Genomic DNA, 10908 nt, shown 5'->3' with positions numbered 1-10908 from the left:
CAAATCTAGCCCAAGGACCAAGTTAATATTATGCTGACTAAGAGAATACAAAGGACGGCTTACCTAGCCCAAGGACCAAGAGGTCAAGATGAGGGCTAGGGTCGCTACAGTGGGGTTTATATACTGAGTCAGGGGAGCCAAACATGTACAAACGTAAAGGTGGTCTGTGCGCACGTTAGTGCCAGTCTGCAGGTGGGGGTCAGGTGACTGGTCACATGCTTCTAACTACTGGTTCTAAGTCTAAGTGTCGTACAAATGGCCGTAGAAAATAAGGGAAAATGCGGAAAAATATAGGGGTCTCGTCGTCTCCACGACACTCTTGAGCGTATTACCGCCCCGGGGCACGCCCCGCGCAGCCGCGTCCATTCCTCCTCCATCCCGGCGCGAGTGGCTTCGACCCGGGCCTCCAACGCGGGTACCCCAACTCCAGTGCGGCCTGCGGCGCGACACGCCTCCAGCGCGGCGCGACATGCCTCGGGTCCGGCGGTTTGCTGGCCTCAGAAGCGGTGGATGCTCATCACCGTTCCGCTTGAATGCTATGCCCGTACATGCTGTACTTGGGTCACCTCGTGTCAGCAAAAGACCCTGTGTGCCAGCGAGCGATCGTCGGAGTTGTCTCTATATGTCGAACTGCTCAGTGACCTGGTGACGGACAATTGTCAGCGATGAGATCTAGACCCTCGAATAGATACGCACGATCTGCGCTTGGTACAATTGGGGTTGCGGCGAGGTCCATCTTAGCATTCGCGAGACACGAGGGTCTCGCGCAGTGTTGCTTTCGAGACCTCGCGGCAGACTGATGTTTTTTGCCAAAGCGTGATTGGCATCATGTTCGTCCCCATCGGCTAGAGATTTTTGTCTATATAGTATGTTGCATCTATATGCTGGCTGGCCGCTCTTGCGAAGCCTGCGTCAGTGTACATTTCTTGTGGCAGTGCTAGTGTTTTATATCATGAAGTCATGCATCTTGGGCGGGACCGAACGGCGGACGCTCCTGTGCATTGCAAGCTTGACGTTCGTAGCGTCGGGGACACGTTAACATGCACACTCATCACCGAACCTGCCGGAAACAAAACGAAAGTTCAGCGCAGCTCTCTAGCAGTGGAAACACTATTTAAAATAATCGGGCTCGCGCACCCCTCCGCCAGCCGGCGTATCAGCAAGCGTAGGCTGAAAGACGGAATAACCAGCCGTATGATGAACGTATGAATCGCACCTCATCAGCGTCTCAGCGCCATACCCTACATTCTATACCCCTCAGCACCCAATCTCCATCGGCGGCTTTTCCACGACCTCCGGGCCCGCCGCGCGTCGGCCGCACAGCGCCCTCCGCACGCGTTTCGAACCGACGACGCCAGCCATCCCAAGCACTGCCGTGCCCACCGCGGTCACCACCCCGCAGAAGACAATGAGCGTGCGGAAGTGGGTCTCGTCGGTTTGCTTGAGCAGCGCGCCGCCCGTTGGGGTGCCGACGAGCGTCGCGACCCCAACGACCATGTATAACGACCCTGGTACGGCGTCGTGTGAGCGTTGAGTTCGGCGCGTAGTGTGAAGAGGAGAGGAGGAGAGACAGACCTAAGCGGGCGCCGAACTTTTCTCTCGGGGAGATGGTTGCGATGTAGGTCGGCACCAGGGATACGAAAGCACCTGGGACACATGTGGCGTCAAAAACCGTGCGATGACACTCGAGAGCGGGAAGTACCTGAGAACAGCCCGTACAGGGCTGCGAACGCGACGATGGCAGCGGTGTTTGTCGAGGGTAGCCAGAGCCCGAGAATGAGCACGGCGCAGACCGCGGCGCAGGGCACGAAGACGTTGAGCCTGCAGGGGAGGTCAGATGGGGTATTCCAGCAGTCTGGCGCGCGAGCACTCACGGTCCGACCTTGTCTGCGATGTATCCGGGAAGGATCCGCGAGGGGATGTTCATGGCGTTGAGGATCGCGAGGAGGTAGTGCCCGGTGTGCGCCGGGACCGCGCGGAAGTCAGCGTAGATCTGGATGTAGAAGTACGGGATGAAGAAGGTGTAGAAGAGCCTATCGCAAGGGGCGACGCGTTTGAGTATGGGCGCATGAACGTGCCATTAGCTACAGAGAGCACGTACAGGAAGGCGCCGATAGTGGCGAGCGTGTACCGTGGGTCTCGGAACCCGCCGAAGTCGATGGCGGTACGGAGGGAGAGGTTGCCCGAGAGCGGTAGTCGCGTGCGGATCGTCAGACACGAGACGGTGAGGCACGCCAGGAGGATGAAGGCCATGATGCGCACGGCCCATCCGAAGCCGACTTTGGGGATGAGCTGCTCGAGCAGGACAGGAAAAACGACGCCGCCGCTCGCGCTTCCGCCTGTGCTGAGTCCAATGACGAGTGCACGTCGCTTCCGGAACCAGTGGCTGAGAACGGCTATCGAGGGGCTGAAACTAGGCGGTAGGAAGCGCGAAATATTAACATACAGTCATATGTGAGCGTCGGAGACTTACAGCAGGCCTATTCCGGCACCGAAAAGGAGGCCCTGAGAGAGGAAGACCTGATATGCTTGGTCTTTTTGGCAGAGCGACACCATCATGAGCGAGAACACACAAAGAAATGATCCGAGGGGGATCATGACCTATGCGACGTAGTGAGCAAAATGCAAAGGCGTTGCTGTAGACAACGTCAAGGCTGACCTTGGTGCCGTACGCATCGAATATACGGCCTGTGAAGGTCCCAAACAAATACAGGAGGAATACTTGTAGGGACCCGATGAATGAAATTGTTGACGAGGATGAAGACGGCAGAAGCGTCGTTTCGTAGTAATCTTGGAATGTGCCCTATTGCGAGAAAGAGTTAGCATAGTTCGCGCTCGCACGTCCGAGAATCAAAATGCATTCCTGCGAATACTAACGTAGGCGTTGATCATCCCAGCGGATGCGAACAGAGCCAGACACGATCCCAAAACGACCGTCCAGGCCTCTCGCCCACCATCTGGGACATAGTCCAAATCCCGGATGGACGCCGCCACATCTCCCAATGCCTGCTGGTCGTCGCCGTCGAGGGAGGGACTTCGGGGAGTGCCGACGACGGTGCTCCGTTCCGTTTCCGGGTCTACGCCGAGCGCTTCTACCGAGCGCCTTCTCTCTTCGTGTACCATGTTGAGTTTGGGGCTGTTTGAAGTTGAGGGAGATGAGAGTGCTAGGCACAGTGTTGTATCCGCTTTGTACGATGGCTCGTAAAAATTGAGCAGAAAGATCCGGTCGCGGAGGGCCTGGGGCACTCAAGTCTGACTCAGACGAAACCCACAGCAGGCCCGAGGTGCGGACGGAGTGCAGTGTGCCGGACGCTGGCTACTCAATAATGCATTATAGCCGAGTGCACCATCTGATTGGTTTGTGAGGAAACGAATACTTGCATTGCTAAGGCAGAAGAGCATGTGTGTCCTAGAGCGTCTTAGCGAAGGCATGGGAGCGCTTTTCGTTCTGATGCCATACCGCGAGAATATGACGCTTGTGTGGACGATTCCACTGGTAGCTAACAGCTGGGCGACTAGTACTTGAGCGTCCGACGCAAGTCCGACGTGATGTTCGCACCTTGGGAGCCATAAAGCCTAGGTATAAAATATCGCGGAATTTACTGGCGGCTTCGATCCGCGGCCAGACTTGTTCAAACTCTTCAAGTGCGAGTCGTCGACCTGCTTTTCGAGGCTCCTGACGTCATAGCATGCTTGCACCTGCAACTGTGCGACATCACCTGTCTCGTCATGGCACCAGAAGAAAGCGTCGACGCATGTTCACATGTACCTGCGTCGCTTGAGGACTATGTCGATTGAGTCTTGCTGCCTTTTCTATTCTGGTTTTCACCTCGTGTCTTTGGGGGGCCCAGGCAGTGGTCGGAATTGGGCCGGCATCGGGTCGGACTGTTCGCTATAGGCGCACGTCTTCCTCTGCCTCCGAGCGCTTCAACGTTGAGATGGTGTGTTTGAGGTTGGCATGGGGTGGCTTTAAAATTGCTGAATGACTTGTATTGACCATTTATACCACACGCCTTCAACGAAGAGGTTTACTGAATCCAGAGAACGTCAGCTGAATGCGATATGAGCACTAGTACTTCTTGCTGTCTTCCGCAGATTCAATCCTCTGATAACCCTAACCACTTCCGACATTCCACTAACTCGTCCTGTTTGGATGTCAGCAGCAATCTACACAGCCCATACGAGACGCACGTACGTCAGAAATCCCTAACACGTCTCGGATGTCGAGTCGGACTCCGTGCGCCGCCTTCCTCGCCGCCTTCTTCCGGGACTTCTCGTCCCTCTTCTTCAGCGCGCGTCCACGCCCATCGAACTTGGCTGTCTTGTATCGCCGTGCGAGGACCTCAAGGACACCCTCGATGAGCGCCGCCGCCGTGAGCAGCGAGATCGGGTACCGCAGCATGTCGGCGTCTGCACACAAGTACGCCACCGTCAACTCATTAACGCTCACCCGAGACGCACCGATCATGACGGAGAGAACGCACCAAGCAGCACATTGCACAAGATCGTCCACGCAGACTCCTGTGTCTCCGCCCACCCGCCGTCGAACGCGACGAGCAGCCGGAGCGTCGGAAGCGCGTCCCATAGCTCCGCCATGAACGCGCCTGGGGTAGCGCTCCCGACACGGAAGGCGAGCGCCTCGAGCACGTCACGCTGTGCATTTTCGAGATCGTCGAACGTGAGCGCGTGAGGGGCGAGGTCGAGATACTCATGTGCGTATATGACGTCAAGCGGGTAGAGGACGTCGCGGTGGAACTAGCCGTGGGAGAGGAGGGGGTGAGCGGCCACGGTGGGACAAGGCAGAGTGAGAAGGCTCACCTTCACGCTGATCGCGAGACATGCGACGGCGATATCCCATGCGACTGATTCGAAAGCTTCTGCGTCTTCGTCACGGCCAGTTGACGTTGACCCAGTAGGGTGACCAACGAGCGAGAAGTACCTGAGGAAGAGGTGACCGGCGTGGAAGCGTATCTCCGACGATTCAAAGAGGATGTCGTAGAGGTCGCCGGCGACACAGGTCGCCTCGCTCTCGTCCGAAGGCATGACCTGCTTCCCTAATCAGCGCATACATCGAGCTCACAGAAATAATACGCACCTCGATGATCCAATCCATACATTCTTCGAGCAAGTTTTCACCGATCCCGAGCTCGATGGGAGCGGAGGTAGTTCGTGCGCGAGATGCAGGTTTCGTTGATGAAGTGGCAGGACCTTTGCCGCATGCTCTCACTCTGTACCGGCATTCGCGGGCCTCTTCCTCCGCCAGCCACGTCTCGACATCATCTTCGTCCGGGCAATCGCCCGTGTCGTCCATCCAAAATCGCTCCTCCTCGTCTTCAGCGCGCTTTATCTTCGGCGGACGCTTCGAGGGTGGCTCCTTCATATGCAGTCCGTCCGCGCTCATGTGCTTGAGCTCCTTTTCCAAAAGACACGCAATGCGCGCCTCCGCACCCTCTTCCGCGGATAGCGGCGCGCGGGGGATGAGCTCGAACGGAGGGGGCGCGACGATGGCGATGTTGGCGAGGCCGTCATTCAGGGCAGCTTTGGCCCGCACGGTGGGGGTCGTCGGCACAGTAGCCGCATAACCATCAAATGAAGAGGTCGTTTCTTTCGGAGTACCTGCTTCCGTGGCGTTCGCGTTCGGGCTGCGGCCAATTTTGCGCAACGGAAAACAGGGCAACAAATTCTGCGAGAGATATTCATCGCTCAAGCTTTGTTTTGCGATGGGAGGATAACATACCTCGTCTCGTGTTCTAGCAGATCCGCTCACACCGGGAACCAAGTCCGAGCGCAATGATTCCGCGCGTCGCAAACTGCCTGGGCCCTTGGCGTATCGACGACCGAATGCTCCAGAGAGCCCTGTAACGTGAGGCTGCACGCTTCGCCTTTCATTGGCAGAGAGACGATATTTCTTCCGCATGCGTCCATGGAGTGCTTCATGATTGAGAGATGAATCCGACCGGGGCCGTTTTTCTGTCGCTGGAGATCCGTTATGTGCAGCTTTTGCAGAGGGCTGGATAGGTTCCCCGGGCGGACCGGACTTTGCTGCAGAGACAGAGGCAGAGGCGGAGGCAGAGACGGAGGGAGACTCTGCGCCAGACTTGAGTGTAACGGGATCACAGGAGGGTAGTGCGTCGATGAAGGTCGGGACAGAGTCGGAGCGAGCATCGTCGAGAGACACAGGGCGAGATGACGGCGCATTAAGTCGTTGGTGTTGAACAGCATGTAGTAGACCGTCAAGTCGCCTAGAGAAAAGAGCCTGCCCAGTCTCGGTGTCCAAGTCGTCGCGCTGCCAAGCTACGGGCCAGTCCAGTTCAGGCTCGCTGTACGGTGTCTCCGTGGACCCAAGATCCCTAAGATTGTCAGAGCCAGACTTTTTCGAGACGGATTCAGACTCTCCCAGATAGCCCTCTTGCGAGACGGTGGAGGCAGAGTGTTCATGAGAATCAGCATCGGGGGGCGTCTCTAGTGCCGGTGAAGATGATTGGGGAGGCGAGTCCGAGGGGGCGGCTATATGCGCATCATAGTCCATATCGTAGCAAGGGGAAGAGCTCTCCATATCTCCAGCACAGCGCAGAGGTCAACGTTGGGACGACTACTAGTACCAGCCAGCACAATTCGAGGAGGAGGACAGGATCAAGTTCCAAGAGGTGAGTGAGTCCGACTCTCAGAAAGATCGGGAGGTCGCTGAGGAAGAACGGATCCAATGTGATACGGCGCTGTCTTACCCACGGGCAATTGGCACAGTGGTAGCGCGCACGCTTCGCATGCGTGAGGTCCAGGGTTCAATCCCCTGATTGTCCAATGTTTTTGTCTACTGAACCTGCGGTCGGAACTTGGTGCATTGATGAAGTCCGGCTTCGCACAACCCTCTATTCATCACCTCGACGAGTGCCAATGAACTACGCCAACGTCAAGTTATGGTGCCGTCAATGAGATTGACGGGAATGATATACATCCTAGAGGTGTTCCATAAAATACAGTCCAGTAAGCTTGAGGTATCGGTATCTTCGCCTGGTTCACAGATAGAACATGGTATCCTTCAGCGATCCGCCAACGCCGTTGGGACTCTTGTCGAATCGCCACAGCTTCTTCGCCTCGGTCATGACTTCTTCGTTGCCGTCATTCTTTCCGCTTCCACTCGTCGCCGTCGTTCCAGAATCAGAGATACCCTGCAAGAGCGAGATGATGTAGCACCTGCCGCGCTCGCACGCGAGGTCGGCATAGTAGGCTGGAGAAACGAGGCTGACCGCCTTGGTCGCACGCCCAAACATATAGCTGATATCGTTGGTGAGGACCTGCAATTGGTCTGCGCCGATCCCAATCTCGTCTCGGACGACGTAGTAGTGCGTCGGGCGCGTCGTTCCCTGGAGACCTGCCCAATGACATGCGAGTCACCATCGAGGTGGTGGAGCAGAGAGCGAGGACACTCACCTCCATGCGCTTGCAGGAAGAAGTCGTACTCATACACAGCCGTTACTCCTCTGTCGACAACGGTTCCCGGCTTGGGGTTTCCGTCTTGCGCGGCATGGGCAACGTCGGTGGGGAAGAATCGGGTGTGGTGTCGTTTTCCGCAAATCACAATAGTGAGCAGCGGGTTATAAGGCCTTCCTGGAGCACTGAAGCGTGCGAACGCAGCCTTCATTTGTGGCATTTCTTCATCGAGGACGATCTTGAATTGTCCCTAAAGCGAAGCTTTCAGAGACTAGTTCGATATGTCAGGATTAAAGAGAATACCTCAGATACACCGTCTCGATAGACCAGTACACGCGACGGTAGCATGTTCTGGTTCTGGCCCATGAACGCGAGGAGACGTTCCTCCATCATAGCTCGCAAGTCGGTAATCATCTATCCGGACGTTTAAAGAACTGTGTGAGTTTCAAGTGACAGAGTGATAAGCCTGCCGAATCACCCACCTCCTTCTTTGACTCCTGCAAGCGCAAGCTCGCAGGAAACTGGGCCATACGATGGTCAATAGTGCCGACGACCGCGGCAATCGACGGCGTGCCCCGGACGGTGCCTGCACCAGGATGCGTCACGTCCATTCCTACGAGCATCGTCGGCTGGCTGTTCAACCACGCCGTATTCTGCTCGCCCAGCTCGTGGTTCACTCCGCCGAGCTTCATGTTGAACTTGAGCGCGACGTTCGCGAAATATTGTGGCTGGCCCTTCTCCTTGCGGAACTTCGCGGCGTGCACGCACACCGTCGCCACGTCGAGGTACACATCGCAGAGGTGCTTCAAGCCCGAGTACACATGCCGGTCTCCGTTCGAGAGGATGACGAGCACGATCTTCGGCTTCGACTTCATGGTCGTGAGCACGTTGCGAATTTGCTGGATCGCTGCCTTGCGCAACGGGTCCTCGGGCCGCTTAGGCGGTAATTGCACCTCGACGATGGCCGGCTTCGCTTGGTCGACGTTCATCCCGCTCCGCCGGCACATATCAGCGAAGCCGGACACTGTCCGGTCCAGCTCGGGGTCGTTAGGCCCTTGAAACTCGTCGCGCCGGTTCCCGTCCTGGATGAGCAAAACTGCCCACCTCTCGAGGCGCGCGCCGATGGAGAAGCGCACCCCACGGAGGTTCCACGAGGCGCGTTCGTCGACGCCGGCTAATGGTCCGCCCAGGTAGCGTACCACTGGAGGAGGAATAATACGCCCGGGGACGACCGCCATCTCAGACCCGATGGAAACGCCGAACGAGCTCAGCGGGGGAGGGGTCTGTGCGAAGCCGAACTCGTGGAGGCCGCGCCCGACGATAGCTTGCGCGTTGATGTTCGGGGGCTGGCACGCAACGGTGATCATGGCGGCCGTGTGCTCGTCGAGGAGCTTGCCCTTGAACGGCTGGTTCTCTAGGATGATGCAGACCTCGGCCGGGAGAAAATTCGAGTTCTGCCCGCCGACGTCGATGAGCGGTAGGTCCGGATACCGGAGACGAATGTTGTATTCTGCTCTACAGTCAACATAATCCCGCCGAGTTGAAGACATTGCTACTCACTCTTCACAAAGTATTCTTCCACGGTGACCTCGCCGAGGTCTTCCACCATGAACTTGTGTTGCTGCGCGTTGACCTGCGCGACCGTCTTCACAGTCTTCCGGTACCCGAGATGCGTAGTCTTGACGCGAATACCACGGACGAACACCGAGGGGCGCGCGCCGTAACTCGCGTTCATGAACTCCATCATGCGCTCCGCGAGGTTGCCTGGCGTGTAGAACGCGGTCGTACACACGTTCACGTTCACCATCAGTTGTTTCCACGCTGGGCGTACAGAAGAAAAGAAGCCGCGCCATGCCTCGAGTCCGCCCCCGAGCGGGACAGGAGGGGAGGTTGGAGACGGGTGGAAGAACTTGTTCCGCCCGACCATGATACCGCCGCCAGTGGCGCGGTTGGGGTGCATCGCAAGGATAAGGTTCAGCGCGTTAATGACTGGCATAATATCGTGGTTCCGGTATTGGGGGTGTCCCTCTAGAAACCTTCACGAGCGAGGTGGTCAGTAGAGGGAGGCGCTAGACCCGAGGCACATGAGACGAGACTAAATTAGATGAGGGGAGCAAGAAAGGAAGGAGCGCAACGCAAAATGGTGTGCTCTTCCCTTTGCATGCCCCTTATATTAATGGCGGTGGAAGGTGGTGGTCGGACCGAGAAAGAACAAGCACTTACTTGGTCAAGGGCTGCGTATCGATAGGCTGCACGTAGTTGATGTTCATGACATAATCCTTGGGCTCTTTTGGCTTCTCGTCGTCCTCTGTTCCCTCCTCTGTATACGAGATAGTGATTTCCAACGGCTGGGGAATTTTGAATGAGGAGACGAGCTTCCCGGCACGATCATGCGCCACCCTGCCTGTGAGTTTTGTTTTCTTCCATACGTCGGTCTCCTCAGCCAATTGGAATATTCTGCGCTTCAGTTGCCTGTTGGCTACTGTGGGGGTGATAGCGACGGCATATTCGTAGATGGGCCCCTTCGGCACGTTGATGGGGAAGAAGTTCGCCCTCAGCTTGATGGGTTGTCCATAGGCACCAAAGCCAGGTCGGGAAGGCAGATCCCTTTCGCCTATCCTTAGCGTCTGGAACGACGCTATGAGCGCGTCTTGAGAGTTATCCAGGGTACGCATGTCAACATTGGCCGGCCGATCTGGGGCGAAGACGCTGGTGGATTGCACGCGATCAGCGAGGTCGACCGAAAGTGATATTTAGAGCACCTTACCCTCCGGGTTCGCGCCCTCGACCGCGACCGCCAAAACCGCCTCTGTCCCCTCCTCGGAAACCGCCACGGTCTCCTCCACGATAGCCTCCGCGATCGCCACCTCTGTAACCACCGCAATCACCCCCGCCATATCCGCCACGGTCGCCACCACCGTACCCGCCACGATCGCCACCACCGTACCCGCCACGATCGCCACCACCATAACCGCCGCGATCACCACCATAACCTCCGCGATCACCTCCACTGTAGCCTCCTCGGTCACCTCCACCGTAACCGCCGCCGCGGTCACCACCCCGGAAGCCTCCGCGGTCGCCGCCTCGGTATCCTCCACGGTCGCCGCCACGATATCCGCCGCGATCGCCACCGCGGTATGGTCCGCCCTCTCCGGGAGGGCCGCGATATCCCCCACCCTCGCTAGGAGGGGGACCGTACCCAGGCGAACTTGGTACAGGGCTACCGCGACCACCGCCGCCACCAGGAGGCCCTCCTCGGTAGCCGCCCCCTCCTCTTGGCGCCCCGCCCCGTGGAGGTGCACCGCCTCTGCCTCGGTCCTGGCCGCGTCCGCGCTGCATGCTCCGTTATGCGTTGATTTGTGTACGCGGGATGCGTCGATGGTACTGGATGGGGGTCAAAAACAGGATAGCGCTCCGCCGCGGAGACTATATAACACAAGGTATGCTGGATCATTGATGAGCCCTCCGAATGCGGAA

General features: G+C 57.5%; 3 protein-coding genes and 1 non-coding gene across 4 annotated transcripts; 1 reads left to right on the top strand and 3 right to left on the bottom strand.

Moving 5' to 3' along the window:
* Nucleotides 1–1257: 1257 nt before the first annotated feature.
* Nucleotides 1258–3123, bottom strand: TRAVEDRAFT_134314 (MFS general substrate transporter; the record flags this gene model as incomplete). Its single annotated transcript, XM_008045642.1, has 8 exons — nt 1258–1508; nt 1576–1647; nt 1703–1821; nt 1875–2033; nt 2102–2413; nt 2474–2601; nt 2660–2803; nt 2878–3123. The coding sequence occupies 8 exons, from the start codon at nt 3121–3123 to the stop codon at nt 1258–1260; spliced, it is 1431 nt and encodes a 476-aa protein (XP_008043833.1).
* A 1195-nt stretch (nt 3124–4318) lies between these two features.
* TRAVEDRAFT_79950 (uncharacterized protein) lies at nt 4319–4863 on the bottom strand (the record flags this gene model as incomplete). Its single annotated transcript, XM_008045641.1, has 3 exons — nt 4319–4410; nt 4485–4755; nt 4819–4863. Coding segments are annotated over 3 exons (408 nt in total), but the record flags the coding sequence as incomplete, so codon positions are not given.
* A 1866-nt stretch (nt 4864–6729) lies between these two features.
* On the top strand, nt 6730–6801 carry TRAVEDRAFT_t207. Its single transcript has one exon. It is a non-coding gene; the product is annotated as a tRNA-Ala (tRNA).
* Nucleotides 6802–6903: 102 nt separating this feature from the next.
* On the bottom strand, nt 6904–10819 carry TRAVEDRAFT_174368 (Piwi-domain-containing protein). The gene is made up of 7 exons (XM_008045640.1): nt 10199–10819; nt 9655–10140; nt 8992–9467; nt 7914–8941; nt 7735–7845; nt 7432–7681; nt 6904–7372 (listed from the first exon to the last, which is right to left on the bottom strand). The coding sequence occupies exons 1-7, from the start codon at nt 10768–10770 to the stop codon at nt 7017–7019; spliced, it is 3279 nt and encodes a 1092-aa protein (XP_008043831.1). The 5' UTR covers nt 10771–10819; the 3' UTR covers nt 6904–7016.
* Between the last annotated feature and the right edge of the window lie 89 nt (nt 10820–10908).

This window comes from Trametes versicolor, assembly GCF_000271585.1.
Source record: "Trametes versicolor FP-101664 SS1 unplaced genomic scaffold TRAVEscaffold_12, whole genome shotgun sequence".
Classification (NCBI taxonomy): Eukaryota; Fungi; Basidiomycota; class Agaricomycetes; order Polyporales; family Polyporaceae; genus Trametes; species Trametes versicolor.
The sequence above is the reverse complement of the archived record's forward strand: the minus strand, read 5'-3'. Positions and strand labels throughout refer to the sequence as shown.

What these genes read in the sequence shown, in the direction of transcription:
- TRAVEDRAFT_174368 (XM_008045640.1), bottom strand. Translation starts at nt 10,770, where the DNA reads ATGCAGCGCGGACGCGGCCAGGACCGAGGCAGAGGCGGTGCACCTCCA. An exon ending in GATACGCAGCCCTTGACCAA is followed by an intron (nt 9,468 to 9,654) that starts GTAAGTGCTTGT and finishes TCGCTCGTGAAG; the next exon opens with GTTTCTAGAGGGACACCCCC. An exon ending in TGCAGGAGTCAAAGAAGGAG is followed by an intron (nt 7,846 to 7,913) that starts GTGGGTGATTCG and finishes ACGTCCGGATAG; the next exon opens with ATGATTACCGACTTGCGAGC.